At 44.7% G+C, this 20,122-nt stretch overlaps 1 protein-coding gene across 1 annotated transcript in view; it reads left to right on the top strand.

The window, feature by feature from the left end:
* Window positions 1-874: 874 nt before the first annotated feature.
* ITGAM (integrin subunit alpha M) overlaps window positions 875-20,122 on the top strand; it is a gene marked incomplete at its 5' end in the record, with an annotated part of 36,256 nt that continues 17,008 nt past the window's right edge. Inside the window, 12 exons of the mRNA XM_082669710.1 lie at window positions 875-902; window positions 1,889-1,994; window positions 4,784-4,887; window positions 5,193-5,263; window positions 5,410-5,527; window positions 10,919-11,049; window positions 11,479-11,624; window positions 12,375-12,528; window positions 13,769-13,919; window positions 14,904-14,977; window positions 17,613-17,742; window positions 18,013-18,155. Of these exons, the coding sequence (XP_082525836.1) occupies window positions 875-902; window positions 1,889-1,994; window positions 4,784-4,887; window positions 5,193-5,263; window positions 5,410-5,527; window positions 10,919-11,049; window positions 11,479-11,624; window positions 12,375-12,528; window positions 13,769-13,919; window positions 14,904-14,977; window positions 17,613-17,742; window positions 18,013-18,155 (1,356 nt within the window). The remainder of the gene's footprint in view (window positions 903-1,888; window positions 1,995-4,783; window positions 4,888-5,192; window positions 5,264-5,409; window positions 5,528-10,918; window positions 11,050-11,478; window positions 11,625-12,374; window positions 12,529-13,768; window positions 13,920-14,903; window positions 14,978-17,612; window positions 17,743-18,012; window positions 18,156-20,122) is intronic.

Below are 20,122 nucleotides of genomic sequence, written 5' to 3'. Positions count from 1 at the left end.
GCTCTAGAGCGCAGGCTCAGTAGTTTTAGTGCCGGGCTTAGTTGCTCCGTGGCATGAGGGATCTTCCTGGACCAGGGCTCGAACCCGTGTTGCCTGCATTGTCAGGTGGCTTCTTAACCACTACGGCAGCAGGGAAGTCCTGAGGCCGTTTTTTTTTTTTTTTTAAAGCAAAATAATATTAAAAAAGCACCGCGTAGAGGACTTTGCTTGTGGTGCAGTGGTTAAGAATCCACCTGACAATGCAGGCGACACGGGTTCGAGTCCTGGCCCAGGAAGATCCCACATACTGCGGAGCCACTAAGCCCGGCGCCACAACTACTGAAGTCTGTGCGCCTAAAGCGTGTGCTCTGCAACAAGAGAAGCCACCTCACTGAGAAGTCTTTGTGCCGCAACGAAGACCCAACGCAGCCAAAAATAAATACATAAATAAATAAATTTATATTAAAAAAAAGCACCAGGTTTCTCTGTACCTGAGTTGACCTTACTGATGGCCACACAGGAGGATGCTCTGGCTGACAGGTGTTCTCACTTCCCTGGGCAGGAGGGAGGGACATTTTGCAAAGCGTGCTTTCAGGGAGACATGTTCTGAGGGGCAGGTCATAAGTCCATGCTTTGCTGTTCATAATGTTTCTAGAAGCAGGTGGGCAAACAAAGCCACCTATGGGTTGGCGACCCTGATGGTTTGGGCCGGGAGGCTGGGTAGAGGGGGCAGGTCTGGCAGGGCTGTGTGCTCACTGAGCCTTCGTCCTCTTCTTTTGAGTCTCTGACAGACTTCTGCCTCTTACTTCCCTTTTTCGGTCCTTCCTGGCTTTGGTGGCCTCCTTAAAGTGGCTCAGTGGTGCCTGCAGCCTCACGGCTCCTGCTGTCTCCAGCGATGACTCACAGAGTCCTTCTACTAACAGGTGAGCCAGGAGCTGGGGGGCCCTCAGAGTGAGGAGGGGGGGAGTTTTTGGGTTTGTGAGTTTGTGGAGATAAAGGGTACAGAATACTTAGGCTGGGAGAGACAAAGGGGATTGGGGGAAGGTTAAGGGATTCAAGCAGCAGAGTAGAACTAGACCGAGATGCGATGAGCAGAGAAGCTTTGGATAAATGACTCAATTCACGGACTATGCAAGGGGGTTTGGCTGGTCCCTTCTTCACAGAGGAGGAAACTGAGGCCCCGAGAGGTGAAATGACACGTCTAAGTGTGCACAGCAGGTCTTGGCTTCTCTTCTTGGAGTGTTTCTTCTTGGATTCCACCTCACCTCCTCCTATTGGTCTCCTCTTTTCCAAGGACTCAGGTGTAAATGTTTGTTGAATGACTGACTGATCAAAATGACTCAAGTTTTTTTCCCTTTGTATCTGTGTTTTGTGGACGAAGAGCCAGAGAAGGGAAAGAAATGCTTGAAAGTTGCATAGGAAGGAAATTACCTAACTGAGCCTTTAGGAACTTGATTGTTGGGCAAATCAGTGGGGTGGGAACCCAGGGTGGGGCTCAGAGAGGGGCTGAATGCACCTGTTGATGGAAATGATCAATAAACAAGAAAAGAGTTTTCTTTGAGCCAAACTGAGGACTATAGCCCAGGAGACAGCCTCTCAGAGAACTCTGAGGAACTGTTCCGGAGAAGCATGGTTTTCAGCACAGTTTTATATCTTGTCAGAACAAAGAACATCAAACAAGTCAGGGATATGTTCCTTCAAGATTAAAAACAAAACAAAACAAACAACAGATCATAGTTGTGGCGCACGGGCTTAGCTGCTCTGCGGCACGTGGGATCTTCCTGGACCAGGGCTCAAACCCATGTCCCCTGGATTCTTAATCACTGCGCCACCAGGGAAGTCCCCAGGCTGCTTTCTTAACTGTCTCCTTCTGTCCTCCTGACTCCCGCCCGCCTTGTTCTCCCTCCAGCCTTGGCCTTATGTCACGGGTTCAACCTGGACACGGAAAAAGCAGTCATCTTCCAAAACAATGCAAGGGGCTTCGGGCAGAGCGTGGTCCAGCTTGAGGGATCCTGGTAAGGGCCACAGGGGGACTCCCTGCTCACGCACTTTCCCTCCAAGGCTTAACATACCTGAAAAAAAAATCACAATTTCCTTGATTTGTTTTTTTCTTAATTTATCAGAGCTCTAAATTCAAAAGATACAAAAGAGTGTGATAGTAAGAAAGTCTCTTCCTCACTCCGTTCCCCCAATTCCCTCCCTAGCAGGGTCCCTGTTGAACGGTTTCTCGTGTGTTCTTTCAGAGAGATTCTCCAGCGCACAGACCTCCGCATCATCCCACACACAATTTGTTGCACACATTATACTCAAACTACAACCTGCTGCCTATTTTTGTAAATACATTTTATTGACACTTGGCTACCCCTACTCCCCACTTGTCATTTATTTTTATTATTTTTTATTATTTTCCAATACGTATAAAAATTTTACTGGAGTATAGTTGATTCACAATGTTGCATTAGTTTCAGATGTACAGCAAAGTGATTCAGTTATACATATACATATATTCATTCTTTTTCAGATTCTTTTCCCATATAGGTTATTACAGAAAATCGAGTAGAGTTCCCTGTGCTATACAGTAGGTCCTTGTTGGTTATCTGTTTTATATATAGCAGTGTGTGTGTGTTAATCCCAAGCTCCTAATTTATCTCTCCCCCTCACATTTCCCCTTTGGTAACCATAAGTTTGTTTTTGAAATCTGTGAGTCTGTTTCTGTTTTGTAAATAAGTCCATTTACATCATTTTTCTCTGTGTGACTTAACTTCACTTAGTATGATAATCTCTAGTCATTTATTTTTTAGGGCAGTTTTGGAGCTATAGTAGCAGAACAGAGAGTCTGGGACAGAGACTCTATGGCCTGCAAAGCCTAAAATATTTACCTTTACAGAAATAATATTTATGGAAATAATGTTACTTTTCTAGAAGAAAATTTGCTGGCCTCTGCTCTATACTGTCCTTGGCATTTTTTTAAAATTAATAGAGCTTGCTGATTTTACCAAATAAATGAAAAAAGAGCTTACTTGTTCTTTTTAATGCTTACATCACATTCCATTATTTGGAAGCACTGTAATTTACATTTATATTACATTTAAATCTCTTTTTAAAATTTATTTATTTATTTATTTATTTAGGCTGCCTGGGTCTTAGTTGCGGCACACGGGATTTTTGTTGCGGCATGTTTAGTTGCGGCATGCAGGATCTTTAATTGCACCATGTGGGCTCTTAGTTGCAGCATGTGGGATCTAGTTCCCCTACCAGGGATTGAACCCGGGCCCCCTGAATTGGGAGCACAGAGTCTTACCCACTGGACCACCAGGGAAGTCCCCAAATCTCTTCTTAATGGACATTAGATTGTTTCCAAACTTTTGCTATATGAACAATGTTGGCATTTTGTACATGTGCAAGTATATTTTGGAAGTAAATTCCTAGGACTAGGATTGCTGGATCCAAGGGTACATGTGCATATGTAATTTTAATAGATTTTTCCAAATTACCCTCTATGAGGGTGGCAACAATTTGCACTCACACCAGAAGTTTTTGCAAACACCTACTTCCCCACCCACTTGCCAACCCAAAATGTTAGCAAACTTATGATCTTTGTAAATTGAACAGGTGAGAAACGGTATCTCAATTTACTTTTAAACTGCATTTCTTTTTTTAAAAAAATTAATTAATTAATTAATTAATGACCGTATGGGGTCTTCTCATTGTGGTGGTCTCTCTTGCTGTGGAGCACGGGCTCTAGGCACGTGGGCTTCCGTAGCTGTGGCTTGAAGCCTCTAGAGCGTAGGCTCAGTAGTTGTGGCGCACGGGCTTAGTTGCTCCACGGCATGTGGGATCTTCCCGGACCAGGGCTCGAACCCACGTCTCCTGCATTGGCAGGCGGATTCTTAACCACTGCACCACCAGGGAAGCCCTGCATTTCTTCTTTAAGGAGAGATTTATTTCCTTTTCTGTGAACACTTTTTTCTTATCTGTTGCCCATTTTTCTCTTGGTTTGTTTTTTTTCCTTACTGGTTTGTGGGAGCTCTGACTATACTGAGGAAAGTAGTCTGGGGCATGAGTTGCTCATCTCCCTCCCCCGGTTTACCGTTTGTTTTCTGACTTCGCTTTTGGTAGTTGATCAGATACAGAAATTTATTTAAAATGACTGTGGAGTTGAATGTATTCACTTTAAAATGACCTCTGAGTATTATGTCATTCTTAGAGAGTTCCTTCTTACTCCAAGATTAAACATTTTCCCATTTTTGGATTGTACACGGATTAACTCATTTAATCCTGATAATAACCTTGAGGTAGGTACTGCTATTATCCATATTTTAGAGATGAGAAAATTGAAGCACAATAAGGTCATTAGTTGACTTGCCCAAGGTCACACAGGAAGTAAGGGTGGGCCTAAATTTTAATTTCGGGCAGTAAAACTCCAAGGCCTCTATTCCTGTCCTCTATGCAATATTGCATCCCTGCCTGAATGGGGAAGTGATTCCAAGTTGGGAAGGTAGACTGTCTACCTTCATTGTTTGGCCTTCAGGATTTGGAAATTCTTGAATTTACTGAAATGACCTCTGGGAGTTCAAATGACTGGATTACGAGAATATTCACAATAAACAATCAGCGGTTAAAAAAAATTCCCATGTTTTTCTTTGCTGAATCTTCCTCCTATTTCTGGGAGTTGGGGAATCCCTGTGAGGTTGGCTCCCCCACTTTTATTTTGGGTGGCGGAACTTCCATGGTCTCCTTCTCTCCCCAGATATCATAGCGTTCTCTTGTCCCTGTGGTGAGCTTTTCCCACCTCTCCCCCCAGGCTGGTGGTTGGAGCCCCCCAGGAGATAAAGGCTTCCAATCAAACGGGCGGCCTCTACAAGTGTGACTGCAGCATGGGCAAGTGTGAACCCATCCCCCTGCAGGGTGAGTCACTGCCCCTCGCTGGGACCCAGGGCTAGGGTTCCACTTCTGTACACACCTGGACTTGCCAGACGTTGCCTTTGTCTTGGGATCTGTGATGGGGGCCCAGGGAGCCAGCTCCCTGGCCTCTGAGCTGTATGCAGGCACCCTTGGACACCCCTCTGTGTCCCTTTCCATGGCCTACGTGCTTCTTTGAACCCCTCACACCTCCATGTCTCCCTGGTTGAGGTTCCTGTCCATCCCCTGTCCAGTTCTTACACAGTCTCGTCCATCCCCGAGGGTGACCATATATATATCTGTCCCCTCAGTACCCCCGGAGGCTGTGAACATGTCCCTGGGCCTGTCTCTGGCGTTCACCCCCAAACCTTTCCAGCTGCTGGTGAGTTGCGTTGGGTCATGGGAGTGTCCCAAGGGAAGGAGTTGGAGGCCTAAGACTGCTGGGGCTGGGGTCTTGTTGGGTGGAGGTGCTGGGGTGAAAGGACAGGAAGCAGGGACAGCCCCTCCCACCTGTCCCCTGCGCCCTAGGCCTGTGGCCCCACTGGGCACCATATCTGCAAGGACAACACCTATGCGATCGGCTTCTGCTTCCTGTTTGAACCCAACCTACTGCAGCAACCCAGGAGGCTCCCAGAGGCCCTCAGAGGTGAGTACAGACAAGTAGCATGAGACTGGAGGGAGCTGGCAGGACTGGGCTGAGGGGCTCATAGTCTGGGGGGTTATTTAAAAGTCTTGGTGCAGAAGCATGAGGGAACTGGGTTCCAATGCAGAGAGGGGCTCTGGAGAGGTGCTAGGATCTTGCACTTTGAGGAAAGTCCTGATATAGCCACCCATCTATATGAGACAATGTCTCAACCATTGTCCTTAGAGTTAGTGCCTGGACTCAGCCTGGCCACAGTGCCTGACCATAGCCTTTGAGGCTCTAGCTGGTGTGGCCCTCGTCCACCTCTCCAACTTCTTTCCCAACCGTTCTACCTTAGTCACTGTGCTCCAGCTGCCTTTCTTCTCCAAGAACCACACCAAGCTGTCCCTGCCTCAGGGGCTTTGCACTTACTATTCCTTCAGCCTGCCATGCTCTTTCCCCAGATCTCAGCTGACAACCTATTACTGTCATCTCAGCTCAAATGTTAACTCTTCAGAGAGACCTTCCCTGAGTGGCTCTTCTAATAATTTCCACCATCACTTCCTACCACATTGCCCTGCTTTGCCCTCTTCATACCTATATATCCATATTTTACTTCTTTCTTTCTTTTTTTTTTTTTTTTTTGTGGTACGCGGGCCTCTCACTGTTGTGGCCTCTCCCGTTGCGGAGCACAGGCTCTGGACGCGCAGGCTCAGCGGCCATGGCTCACGGGCCCAGCCGCTCCGCGGCATGTGGGATCTTCCCAGACCGGGACACGAACCCGTGTCCCCTGCATCAGCAGGCGGACTCTCAACCACTGCGCCACCAGGGAAGCCCTTTACTTATTTCTTAGATGTCCTTTCTTCTGGGATGTAGGCTCTGTGATAGCCAGAGATTTTGTCGAGCTTGTTCACTTGCTGCTTGACAAATTGCTCCTGAACTTAGCAGCCAAAAACAAGAAACATTAATTATCTTACAGTTTCTGTGAATCAGGAATCTGGACACAGACTAGTTGGGGATCTCTGTCTCATGGTTTCTCAAGAGCTTGAAGTTGTCAAACCAGGGGTGTGGTCTCATCTGAAGGCTTGACTAGGGGAAGATCCACATCCAAGCTCACTTATAAGATGGTTGGACTGAGGGCCTCAGTCCACACTGGCTGCTGGTTCCTGCTTCCCTCACTTGCTTGTCCCATGGGCTTCCCCACAGAACAACTCACAACATGGCAGCTGGCTGCCCTCAGGGTGAGTGAACAAAGCAGTGAGAGAGCAAGAGAGAGTAAGAACCCAAGATGGACGTCACAGTCTTTTATAATCTAATCTCAGAAGACTTCTGCCATATTGTATTCTTTGGGAGTGAGTCAAAAAGTCCAGCTCACAGGGAGGATGTAGAGAAAAGAGAACCCTCCTACACTGTTGGTGGGAATGTAAATTGGTACAGCTACTATGGAGAACAGTACGGAGGTTCCTTAAAAAACTAAAAATATAGCTACCATATGATTCAGCAATCTCACTCCTGGGCATATATCTGGAAAAGACAAAAACCCTAATTCAAAAAGACACATGGACCCCAGTGTTCATAGCAGCACTATTTATAATAGCCAAGACATGGAAGCAACCTAAGTGTCCACCAACAGAAGAATGGATAAAGAAGATGTGATATATATATATATATATATATATATATATATGTATATATACACACACACACACATAAACAGAAACAACAGAATACTACTCAACCACAGAAAAGAATGAAATAATGTTATTTGCTGCAACATGGATGGACCTAGAGAATATCACACTAAGTGAAGTAAGTCAGAGAAAGACAAATATTACATGGTATTACTTATATGTGGAATCTGAAAAATAATATAAATGAACCTACATGCAAAACAAAAACAGACTCACAGACATAAAAAACAAATGTATGGTTACCAAAGAGGAAAGGGAAGTGGGAGGGATAAATTAGGAGTCTGGGATTAACAGATACACACTACTACATGTAAAATAGATAAGCAACAAGGATTCACTGTATAACACAGCAGACAACATTCAATATCTTGTAATAACCTTAAATGGAAAATAATCTGAAAAATATACTTGAATAACTTTACTGTACACCTGAAACTAACACAATATTGTCAATCAACTATACTTCAGTAAAAATAAATAAATAAAAACTCCAGCTCACAATCAAGATGAGGAGATTATGCAAGGGTGTTAACTCTATCAGGAGGTGAGAATCTTGGGGACCATCTTGGTGGCTCCTTACCCTTGTTCCCCAAGCATCTCTTGATTGAAAGAGAGTAAGTGAATGAATGTTTTTATCCAGCTGATTTCTTTCTTTTTTTCTTTTTTTTGTGTGGCTGTGTTGGGTCTTTGTTGCTGCACGTGGGCTTTCTCTAGTTGTGGCGAGTGGGGGCTACTCTTCGTTGCAGTGCGTGGGCTTCTCAGTGCCGTGGCTTCTTTTGTTGTGGAGCATGGGCTGTGGTTGTTGAAGCACGCAGGCTCAGTATCTGTGGCACGTGGGTTCCAGGGCGCACGGGCTTCAGTAGTTGTTGCACGCGGGCTCAGTAGTTGTGGCACATGAGCTTAGTTGCTCTGTGGCATGTGGGATCTTCCCGGACCAGGGCTTAAACCCGTGTCCCCTGCATTGGCAGGAGAATTCTTAACCGCTGGGCCACCAGGGAAGTCCCATATCCAGCTGATTTCTGACACCGATTTCTTCAACTCCTTGACCATCTTTTTGCTTGTTTCCAAGTTGGTTCTGGAACCAAGGGCAGATATGTCTTCCTTTTACAGTTTTCTTTTTTCTCAAGCTCCTTTGAACTTCACTTTGACAATAACCTTCCCTCCTTCTTCACAGAATAAACGAAGACTGCCAGGTGTAAACTCCTTCCACGTCCTCCTTCTCCGTGTCCAGATTTCCTGGCACCACTCTTGGCAGCATCTCACTGATTTTAGAGGAAGACCTGTCCTTTCCATGAGTAATTTTTCCATCTGGGCTTTTGAGGCTCTCTCGCATCACCAACTCTGGGGTTCACATCTTTAGTCACTTGCTCTCTCCAGGAACCTAAATCCCAACCCCTCCTTTGAATGTAAACCTGCTCATGCTACCCATAACTTAAAAAGAATCAACCACTCAAACTGATAGCAATGAAAATAACCTTCCCTCCCCCGGTCTCCTCTCCATCTTCTGCCCTCTCTCCTTCCCTTCATCACCAACCTTCTTGGAAGGGATCTCTCTCCTTGCCTCCATTGCCCCCATGCTGTGATCCTTCACCCTTTGACATCTGGCTCCTGCCCACCCATCATATAGACCTTGCTGTTGCCAGTGGCATCTGTGACCCTCTAAAGGCCAAATCTCTATTCTGTCCTCACGTTCTCTGACTTTTCCAATGTGACCTGCAGATCACCTCTTCCTTCCCCCAGCACCTTGGCTTCAGACATCTCTCCTCTCCTCTCTTCTCTTCCTCCTACTTGTGCCCCTACTGAGGGCTCCTACGAAGCTCCAGCTCCAAGCTGTCTTCCTCTGCCTCCCCTGCCCACCTGATTACAGCTTCTGTTCTTGCCCATGTGCTCTTCGTGTCTGACTGCATCCAATTCTGTGGCTTCAGCTCCCACCCCCACGTTTCTCTCTTCAGTCCTCACTCTTAAGCATTCCAGACTCTTCTTTTTGAAAACATTTTCATTTCCTTAAAAATAGATGAAACATGCACTCGGTTCATAGTTCAAAAGGCACTAAGGGTTATCCTATAAAAACCTCTCCTTCTTGGGTCTCGGAGCTCCTCTTTCCTTCCTGAGAGGCAGTTACTGTTACCAGTGTCTCATGGCTTCTTCTGGAGGTACTCCACGTATCAATATTTACTGACATAGGCGTCTGTATACTTCACTTTGTGCCACAAAAGGTAGCGTGCTCTACACACTGGATTGTACCTTGATTCTTTTCACTTAGTGTACCTTTGAGATTTTCAAGAAAATTTCTGGCTTATCTTCCCTGTTTATTTTCTATATAAATGTTAGAATCTGCTTGTCTATTTTTTAAAAAGCCAACACTTTTTCTGGATAATTTTATCTTATTTTTTCACTAATGATACAGTAAAATTGACCGTTTTTTCCCTTGTGGTGTACAATTCCATTAATTTTAAGACATGCTTAGATTTGTGTAAACAGCAACATGAACAGGATACGAAAGAATTCTTTTACCTCCTAAAAAATTCTTTGTGCTGGGCTTCCTTGGTGGCGTAGTGGTTGAGAGTCCGCCTGCCGATGCAGGGGACGCGGGTTCGTGCCCCGATCCGGTAAGATCCCACATGCCGCGGAGCGGCTGGGCTCGTGAGCCATGGCTGCTGAGCCTGCGCGTCTGGAGCCTCCGCAACAGGAGAGGCCACAACAGTGAGAGGCCCGCGTACAGAAAAAAAAAAAAAAAATCCTTTGTGCTACCCTTTTCTACACTGGATCCTTGAAAAATGGCCAGTTTAAACTGCGTGGGTCCACCTATATGTGGATTTTTTTTCCCCACTAAATTCGTGCTACAGTACTCCCGGATCTGAGGTTGGTTGAATCCGCAGATGCAGAATTGCGGATATGGAATTGCAGATACGAAGGGCAGACTGTGAAGTTATACATGCATTTTTAACTGCATGGAGGGTGGGGGCCCCTCATCCTTGCGTTGCTCAAGGGTCAACTGTATTTAGAAAGGGACTAATTATAAAGGTGTGGCAGGGTCTAAAGAAGCTACAAGGGATGGTCCAGGAACCCAGGGTGAACAACAGTGGAGCTGTTGCCACCCTAGGCTGATGGGACAAAGAGAGGCAGAAGTCCCCAGAATCTGGAAGGACAGGGAGTCATGGGGAGTGGGCCTCCTTGAGAGGAGCACTGATCTGTTGAGGGACACAGTTGGCCCAAAGCAGGCTTGCAGGAAGGGAGCTGAGGGAAATACTCTGATCTCACCCTCTTCCCTCCCTCCAGTCTCCTGTTGAGGCTCCTAACTGGGCAAACAAGCCAGAGGTTGAAAGAGCCCTGTTGACATGTCCCATGTGGGCTGAGCTCTGGGCAAAGTGGGGAATGGTAGAAAGTGGATTTGGGGCTGGGGCAGAATGGGGGGCTGGAGGGAGGACATCCAGCATACGTTTATATGCACTATTCCTTTTTTCCCCTGTAACTTATTTCTCCCTTTGTATCTTTGGCAAATTATTTCTTATTCTTCATGAGGTAGCTGTGATAGCACTGCTTTCCCTGACTGCCTTGAGCAGAATGAACCATATTTTTCCATACCACTCTGTCCCATGTTTTTATTTAGCTAGGCACATGGGTTGCATCGTGTTTACCTTTCATTCTCATGTCAGCAGAGTGCTGACATGCAAAAAATGAACCCTGAGTCTCTTGTAATCAATTCCTTTTCCTTTTTCCTCAGGGTGCCCTCAGAAAGAGAGTGACATTGCCTTTTTGATTGATGGCTCTGGTAGCATCAACCCGACAGACTTTCAGCGGATGAAGAACTTTGTCTCAACTGTGATGAGTCAATTCCAAAAGTCCAAAACCTTGGTAAGGGTCAGTGGGTAGGTTAGGGAACAGCTTGCATAAGGCTGGAAAATACGTGGCAACCAGGCTGCCACGTTCCTGTCCTGCTTCTATTAGAGATGTTGCCAATTGCCAGCTGATCATCATTTTCTTTCATGATTTGCTTCCTTGCTCTGTCTGGATGTGGCCTCAGCTTTCCTCCAGCCCCCTGTAAAGCAGGCAGACTCATTGATAGGGGTTGGCGTGGGACATGAAACCCACATGTCATCTCTGGCTGAGTTCTAGTGCTGGAAAGTGGGAGCTGATGGCCGATCTCTGTCCTGGTGAGGCGGAAGGACTGGGGGCAGGGCAGAATTGGGAGGAATTTGGAGACTAGAGTGTTTCAAGATTTATGGATGGTTAAGGGGGAGGAGGGACACCTTCTCCAGTGTAATACCAGGTGCCCGTTCCCAGTTCTCTTTGATGCAGTACTCTGAAGAATTTCAGACTCATTTCACCTTCAACGATTTCAAGAGAAACCCTTCCCCGGCATCGCTGGTGAGGCCAATAATACAGCTGTTGGGAAGGACACACACGGCCACAGGGATCCGCAAAGTTGTGTAAGCTCTTCCCTCTTTGCTTAGGATGGAAGGAGGAGGTTTTATTTTTCGTTGAGCTTTGCAGGAAGAGGGGAGTTGTTCAGACAGGGCTGGGGTAGAGGGTATTTCCGGTGGAGGGGTGAGTAAACGTGTGGAGGAGGGACTGTGCCTGGTATGGTCATGACATACAAGTCGTGAGTAAAGGTGGGATTAAGGGGGCGGGGAGGGAAGGGAAGGCTAGAGAGAGGCTAGAAGGATCAGTTGAGGCCAGATCATCAAGGCAACTGAAAAGCCAGTGGATCCATTGAAGGTTTTAGCAGTGGGGACACGTACCCATATCTTGTTTTAGAAAGTTCACTCTGATCTCTGTGTGTGTGTGTGTCTGTGTAGAGGCAAGGCTGGGGATTGGGACAAAAGTGCAGGATGATATGCTGGAGAACCATTGCCTCACATCAGGAGAGGTCTGATGAAGGCACAATTAAGCTTATTAATTTCTTTTTAATTTAGAAGGAATAATACTCAGTTAAAAAAAAATCAATCTATGCCAAAGTGTATAACGGCAATGAAGGCTTCCTTTCCCTCCACTCTTTCCTGTTCTCCTGCTGCCCTTCCAGATATTGGGGCAGCTACATCTCAGTGCTTGTCCCAGGAGAACCCAAGTACCTCCTAGACAGAGCCCAGTTGCATCTGTCACTGCTGACGTTCCTTCCCTAGCATCAAGCGTATCTCTGTCGGCTCGAATTTGACTTTTCCCTCCTCTACCCTGGACAGAAGAGAACTGTTTCACAGCAGAAACGGAGCCCGGGAGAATGCCCTTAAGATACTGGTTGTCATCACAGATGGAGAAAAGTTTGGCGATCCTTTGGACTACAAGGATGTCATCCCTGAAGCGGATAGAAAGGGGGTCATTCGCTACGTCATTGGGGTAGGAAATGTGGCTCTCCGGCCTGATGCTTCCGTAGAGGATTCTACTTGGATACACCCTCCTTTGAATTTGCAAACATCAATAAAATCAAAGTGGGGCAAGGCTCATCTCTGCTAGCCCATATGTTCACAATAGTGAACTATTGTCGTAATAATGCTATGTAACAAACTATCCCAACATTCAGTGGCTTAAAACAGTAAGTGAGTCTGTGCGTCAGCTGGGCAATTTTTCTGGTCCTAGCTGGACTCCCTCATGCATCTGTAATCAGCTGCAGGTTGGTTGGCAGCTCTGATGATCTTGGCTGGGCTCTCTCCATTTCTGAGGGTTGCCATCGATATCTGTTTGCCGGGCTGGAACGACCGGGGTAACTTGGCTCTTCTGTTCCCTGTGTCTCATCCTCCAGTGGGCTAGCCTGGGTGTGTCCTCGTGGTGAAGGCAGAGGAACAAAAGAGCAAGTGGAAATGTGGCAAGCACTTTTTCCAGCCTCTGGTTTTTTTTTTTTTTTTTGCAGTACGTGGGCCTCTCACTGTTGTGGCCTCTCCCGTTGCGGAGCACAGGCTCCGGACGCGCAGGCCCAGCGGCCATGGCTCACGGGCCCAGCCGCTCCGCAGCATGTGGGATCTTCCCGGACCGGGGCACGAACCCGTGTCCCCTGCATCGGCAGGCGGACTCTCAACCACTGCACCACCAGGGGAGCCCCAGCCTCTGTTTTTATCACATATGATAATGTGCGTGGGCTAAACCAGTACACATGGTTGAGCCCAGAGACAATGAGCGGAACAGAATACTCTGCCCAGAGGAGGAGGGCAGAGCACAGCTTTGGGGAAAGGCCTTGGCTACAGGAAGGGGCAAAGGGTTGGGAACATCAGTGTCCTCAAACTACTACAATGTCTTGCATGACATAGAAAGAGGTATCATCACGGGTCTCTGGCTTGGCAAGTAGAAAACACCTTCATATGAAGGAGAAAGCGCCCCCTTGTTCTGAAGAGAGGTCAGCCCCACACCAGGAGGGGCTGCAAATGGACTAAAGGCTGGATTTCAGCCCCAATTTCTCCCTTGACAGAATGTAGAGTGTACAACCTGCTCTACCGTACCTGGCAGCTCTGTCCCAGGGGCCTTCTGGTGCATTCCTTCCTTGGACAGAGATTGTTTCAGATTCTTTTCCTGCAGAATTTTCTTTGCTGGAGGAGAGTACTACCCCCAGAAAGTGTCTGATTCAGCTTTTGTTTTTTTGTAACAGGTGGGAGATGCCTTCATCAGTGACAAATCTCTAAAAGAGCTCGATACCATCGCATCCAAGCCGCGTGGTGATCACGTGTTCCAGGTGAACAACTTTGAAGCTCTGAAGACCATTCAGAACCAGCTTCAGGAAAAGATCTTTGCGATTGAGGGTGAGCTAAGGTTTTGTAGTCCTGGAGCAGCTGCAAAGGCAGCTCCTTATCCCAAAACACGTACTTCCCTGTAGAAACAAGAACCTCCTAGCCCTTGGAACCCTGAGCCTCAGCATCAACTCCTTTCTTCTTCCATTTCCCAGCAACTCTGGCCTCTCTTGCTCAACTACTTTGAAATGGAAAAATTTAGACTTTTCTCTCTACTTTTGCGATCTTGGCTATAGGCTGAAAAATTAGAGGGTAGGGGAGTCAAATCCCTCACAGTATTTTCCCCCAAATTTGGATGTGTTGCCAACATTTGTCTCTTTGATTCACTGCTGTATCCCCAGTGCCTAGAATAATGCCTGGTACATAAAGGGTGCTCAATAAATGTTTGTTGAATAAAAGAATTTAAAAGTTGGGGGAAGGTTCATATACAGTCTGGATTTACGGTTTCTCTTGAAAATTTGGAAGATTAGACACCTTTAGGACCATATTCCCGCTTGGCAAAAAGTAGCTGGAGCCAAATAGCCACCATCCCTTTAAAAGGGGCATATGGCTAGATGAGCAACAAACATATAAATTGTAGCCATTATCTTTTCTTTTTTCTGATTTATTCATTTATTTTTTTGGCCACGCCATGAGGCATGTGGATCTTAGTTCCCCGACCAGGGACCGAACCCGTACCCCCTGTAGTGGAAGTGCGGAGTCTTAACCACTGGACCACCAGGGAAGTCCCTGCACTATCTTGTAACAACCTATAATGGAGTATAATCTGCAAAAATACTGAATCACGCTGCTGTACACCTGAAACTAACATTAATATTGTAAATTAACTATGCTTCAATAAAAAAAGGAAAGCATAACAGAGGACATGTAAGAAAAAGGGGGGTGCACACGGCTTCCATCTGAGCCTCCTTTTGTCTGGCCACCACAGCCCTGAGTTTCCAACTCCTGTTCTAGGCTCCTCTACTTTCTTTAATGTAAATGTTCTTCTCCTCACAGGTACGCACACAGGAAGTACCAGCTCCTTAGAGTATGAGATGTCTCAGGAAGGCATCAGTGCTGTCTTCACCTCCGTAAGTGGTCTTTTGTTTAATTGGGGTTGGGGGCAAGACGAAGAGGGAGAAGAGGTTCGAAGGTTTGGGGGCTCATCTCTGTGACAGGTGTTTGTTGGGAGGCACCTCTTTGATGGGCAGCAGTGGACCCTTCTCTCTTCCTTGTCAATCCTGTTCTTTTTTTTAAAAAAATTGAGATATAATGGACATAAACATGGTAATAGCCTCAGGTGCACAACATAGCGATTTAATATATGTGTATAGCATTGCAAAATGATCACCACAATAAGTCTAGTTAACATCCATCACCTTACACAGTTACACAATTTCTTTTTCTTGTGATGAGAACTTTAAGATTTATTCTCTTAGCAACTTTCAAGTATACAATACACTATTATTATTATTATTATTATTTTTTGTGGTACGCGGGCCTCTCACTGCTGTGGCCTCTCCCGTTGCGGAGCACAGGCTCCGGACGCGCAGGCCCAGCGGCCATGGCTCACGGGCCCAGCCACTCCACGGCATGTGGGACCTTCCCGAACCGGGGCACGAACCTGTGTCCCCTGCATCGGCAGGTGGACTCTCAACCACTGCGCCACCAGGGAAGCCCCAATACACTATTATTAACTGTAGTCACCATGCTGTACATTACACCACCAGGATTTATTTATTTTATGACTGGAAGTTTGTACTTTTTTTTTTTTAACATCTTTATTGGAGTATAATTGCTTTACAATGGTGTGGTAGTTTCTGCTTTATAACAAAGTGAATCAGTCATACATATACATATATCCCCATATCTCTTCCCTCTTGCAGCTCCCTCCCTCCCACCCTCCCTATCCCACCCCTCTAGGTGGTCACAAAGCACCGAGCTGATCTCCCTGTGCTGTGCGGCTGCTTCCCACTAGCTATCTATTTTACGTTTGGTAGTGTACATATGACCATGCCACTCTCTTACTTCGTCCCAGCTTACCCTTCCCTCTCCCTGTGTCCTCAGGTCCATTCTCTACTTCTGCATCTTTATTCCTGCCCTACCCCTAGGTTCTTCATAACTATTAACAAAAATTTTTTTTTTAGATTCCATATATATGTGTTAGCATGCGGTATTTGTTTTTCTCTTTCTGACTTACTTCACTCTGTATGACAGACTCTAGGTCCATCCACCTCACTACAAATAACTCAATTTTGTTTGAAGTTTGTACTTTTTGACCACTTTCACCCATTTTGCACACCACCCACCACTGCCTTTGGCAATCACCAGTCTGTTCTCTGTATGTATAAGTTTGTTATTTTTAACTTCACATATAAGTAAGATCATGCAGTGTTTGACTTTCTCCGATTTATTTCACTCAGCATAATCCTCCAGGTCCATCCATGTTGTCACAAATGGCAGGATTTCCTTCTTTTTACTTGCTGAATAATATTCCATTGTGTACATATACACCACATTTTCTTTATTTGTTCATCCGTTGATGAACACTTACATTGCCTCCATGTCTTGGCTATTGTAAAAAATGCTGCAACGATCATGGGGTTGCATATACCTTTTCAAGTTAGTGTTTTCATTTCTTTTGGATATTTACCCAGAAGTGTAATTGCTGGATCATACTGTAGTTTTATTTTTAAAGTTTTGTGGAACCCCCATACTCTTTTCCATAGTGGCCTCACCAATTACATTTCCACCAACAGTGTACAAGGGTTCCCTTTTCTACACGTCCTTAACAACACTTATTTCTTCTCTTATGATGACAGGCATCTGACAGGTGTGAGGTGATACCTCATTGTGGTTTTGATTTGCATTTCCTTGATGATTAGTGATGTTGAGCACTTTTTTCATGCACCTCTTGGCCATCTGTATGTCTTCTTTGGAAAAATGTCTTTTTGGATCCTCTACCCATTTAAAAATCAGGTTTTAAAACAAACTTTTGAGTTGTATGAGTTCTTTATATATTTTGGATATTAACCCCTTATTGGATATATGATTTGCAAATATTTCCTCCTGCTCTGTAGGTTACCTTTTCATTTTGTTGATGATTTCCTTTGCTATGTAGAAGCTTTTTAGTTGATGTAGTCCCACTGCTTATTTTGTTTTTGGTGTTAAATCTAAAAAATCATCACCAAGACAAATGTCAAGGAGATTACTACCTATGTTTTCTTCTTGGAGTTTTATGGTTTCATGTCTTATGTCCAAGTCTTTAATCCATTTTGAATTGATTTTTGTGACTAGTGTAAGATAGTAGTCCAGTTTCATTCTTTTGCATGTGGCTGTCTAATTTTCCCAACACCATTTATTGAAGAGACTGTCCTTTCGTCACTGTATATTATTCTCTCCTTTGTTGTATATTGATTTACCATATATGCATGGGTTTATTTCAGGGGTCTCTGTTCTGTTCCATTGATCTACATGTCTGTTTTTAATGCCAATACCATACTGTTTTGATAACTATAGTTTTGCAATATAGTTTGAAACCAGGAAGTGTGATGCCTCCAGCTTTGTTCTTTCTCAAAATTGCTTTGATTATTTGGGGTCTTTTGTGGTTCCATACAAATTTTAAGATTGTTTGTTCTATTTCAGTGAAAAAATGCCATTGGGATTTTTGATAGGGATAACACTGAAGCTCTAGATTTCTCAATCCTGTTCTACATTCTTGCCCAGGATGGTCCCTTGTTGGGTGCTGTGGGGAGCTTTGACTGGGCTGGTGGAGCCTTTCTGCATACGTCACAGGATAAAGTCTCCTTCATCAACACAACCAGGGTAGATTCAGACATGAATGATGCTTACCTGGGTAAGTAGAGAGGGCAGGGTTACTTTAAGAAGGGGTCAGGATATGGCATAACTCAACTAGTTTAGATGTCCTTGGATCTTTCATAAGCTCTTGGGACAGGTTTAAAGGCAGAAATTTCAAAGCTTCATTTTAATTGTGTTAACGAAGAGGAATATAGTGCAAGGTCCAATTACCCCAAGTTCCCAAGCATGGGGCTGCCCCACTGCCCCTGTTCAAGGGATAGTCCTATTGGAGGGGGCAGTGCTTTTCCTCTTAGTTCATCATCTTCAGGTTATGCTGCTGAAGTCATCTTGCGGAACCGGGCGCAAAGCCTGCTTCTGGGGGCGCCTCGATATCAGCACATCGGCCTGGTGGTGATATTCAAAAAGGACGCAGGTGCTTGGGAGAAAAACGCTGAAATCAAGGGCAGCCAGGTGAGTGCAGAGTGTGTGGGGCATGGATGTGCCAACAGAGGCACCCTGGGGGCTGAGGGCTTCTGGGATGGGCATCATCAGATTCCAAGTGTGGCAGAGTCTTGTAAAGCAGAGGGCTTTAAGCTGGAGAGTCATGGGACCAACTTTGCATTTGAGAATGTTGTGTCCTCACTTTTCTAATAATGGTAAATAACAACACTTGACCTGTACAGAGCTCTCTACAAGCCTACCTGTACACAAAGCTGGCATTTGACCAGTCCATAACCAGTATAGCCATATTAGTTATTAAAATATTGAAATAATTCTATATCTGTCAATAAACAGCTGTTTCCTTGAGACATCCTTCCCCCCTGCACCTGCCATACACTCTGACCCCTCCCCCCAATACTCTTTGAACTTCCCCATGATCCAGCAACTATGAAGTCAGTGACCACTCCAGCTTAGCCCATGGTTGGTACCTGAGAAGACACCTCTAGGACCTCTAGGACCCACTCCAGGGGGTGGGGACCTCTAGGGGACCTCTAGGGGGGACCTCTAGGACCCACTCCAGCTAAGCCCATCGTTGGTGCCTGAGAAGTCCCAGGAGTTCAATATTTTGAATATCACCCCTGCAAAAGCTGTTTTTTAAAACCCTCAAAAAAGTCAGCAAACAGAATCCAGCAGTCTATAAAAAGGATAGTACATCGTGACCAGTTGTGGTTTATAATGATGCAGGGCTTGTTCAACAATGTTGCAGAAATGGACAAGCTGATTCTAAAGTTCATATGACAATGCAAGAGACCCAGAATAGCCAAAATAATCTTGAAAAAGAAGAACTAAGTTGGAGGATTCTCACCCCAATTTTGAAACTTACTACAAAGTGACAGTAATCAAGACAGGGTGGTACTAGCATAAGGATAGACCAGTGAAATAGAACTGAGAGTCTAGAAATAAACCCATACATCTATGGTCAATTGATTTTCAAAAAAGGTGCTGGGACAACTGGATGTCCACAGGCAAAAGAATAAATTTGGACCCTTACCTCACAATGTGCAAAAATTAATTCAAAATAGATCAAAGACCTAAATGTAAGAACTAAAGCTATAAACCTCTTAGAGGGATTCATAGGTGAATTTTTGTAACTTTAGATTTGGCAACGATTGTTTAGATATGACACTACAAGCACAAGCAACCAACGATAAAATAGATTAGTTGGACTTCATTAAATTAAAAACTTTTGAGCAGCAAAGGACACTATCAAGAAAACGAAAAGAATGGGAAAAACTATTTACAAATCATATATCTGATAAAGGTCTAGTATTTAGAATATATAAAGAACTTTTACAGTTCAACAATAAAAAGCCAACCTCATGTAAAAATGGACAAAGGATTTGAATAGATATTTCTCCAGATAAGATATAAAAATGACCAATAAGCACATGAAAAGATATTCAACTTTATTCATCATTAGGGAAATACAAGTCAAAACCACAATAGAGATACCACTAGAATGGCTATTTAAAGAGAAAAATGAAAAATAACACATGTTCGTGAGGATGTGGAGAAATTAGAACCCTCATATATTGCTGGTGGGAATGTAAAATAATACAGCCCTCATGGCACACAATTTGACAGTTCCTCAAAAAGTTAAATATAGATTTATCATATGACTCAGAAATTTCACTCCTAAGTATATATCCTTTTCCAGAATGAAAATAATTGTTCAAACAAAAACTTATACGTGAATGTTCATAGCAGCATTATGCATAATAGTCAAAAGGTAGAAAGAACCTAAATGTTCATTAACTTATGAATAGATAAACAAAATGGGGTATATCCATACAGTGGAATACTATTTAGCCATAAAAAGAGCGAAGTGTTGATACACGCTACAACATGGATAAACCTTGAAAAATTTATGCTACATGAAAATAACCAGTCACAAAAGGACACATGTTATATGATTTAATTCATCTGAAATGTCTAGA

This window comes from Grampus griseus (assembly GCF_964374135.1).
Source record: "Grampus griseus genome assembly, chromosome: 14".
Lineage (NCBI taxonomy): Eukaryota > Metazoa > Chordata > Mammalia > Artiodactyla > Delphinidae > Grampus > Grampus griseus.
The sequence above is the reverse complement of the archived record's forward strand: the minus strand, read 5'-3'. Positions and strand labels throughout refer to the sequence as shown.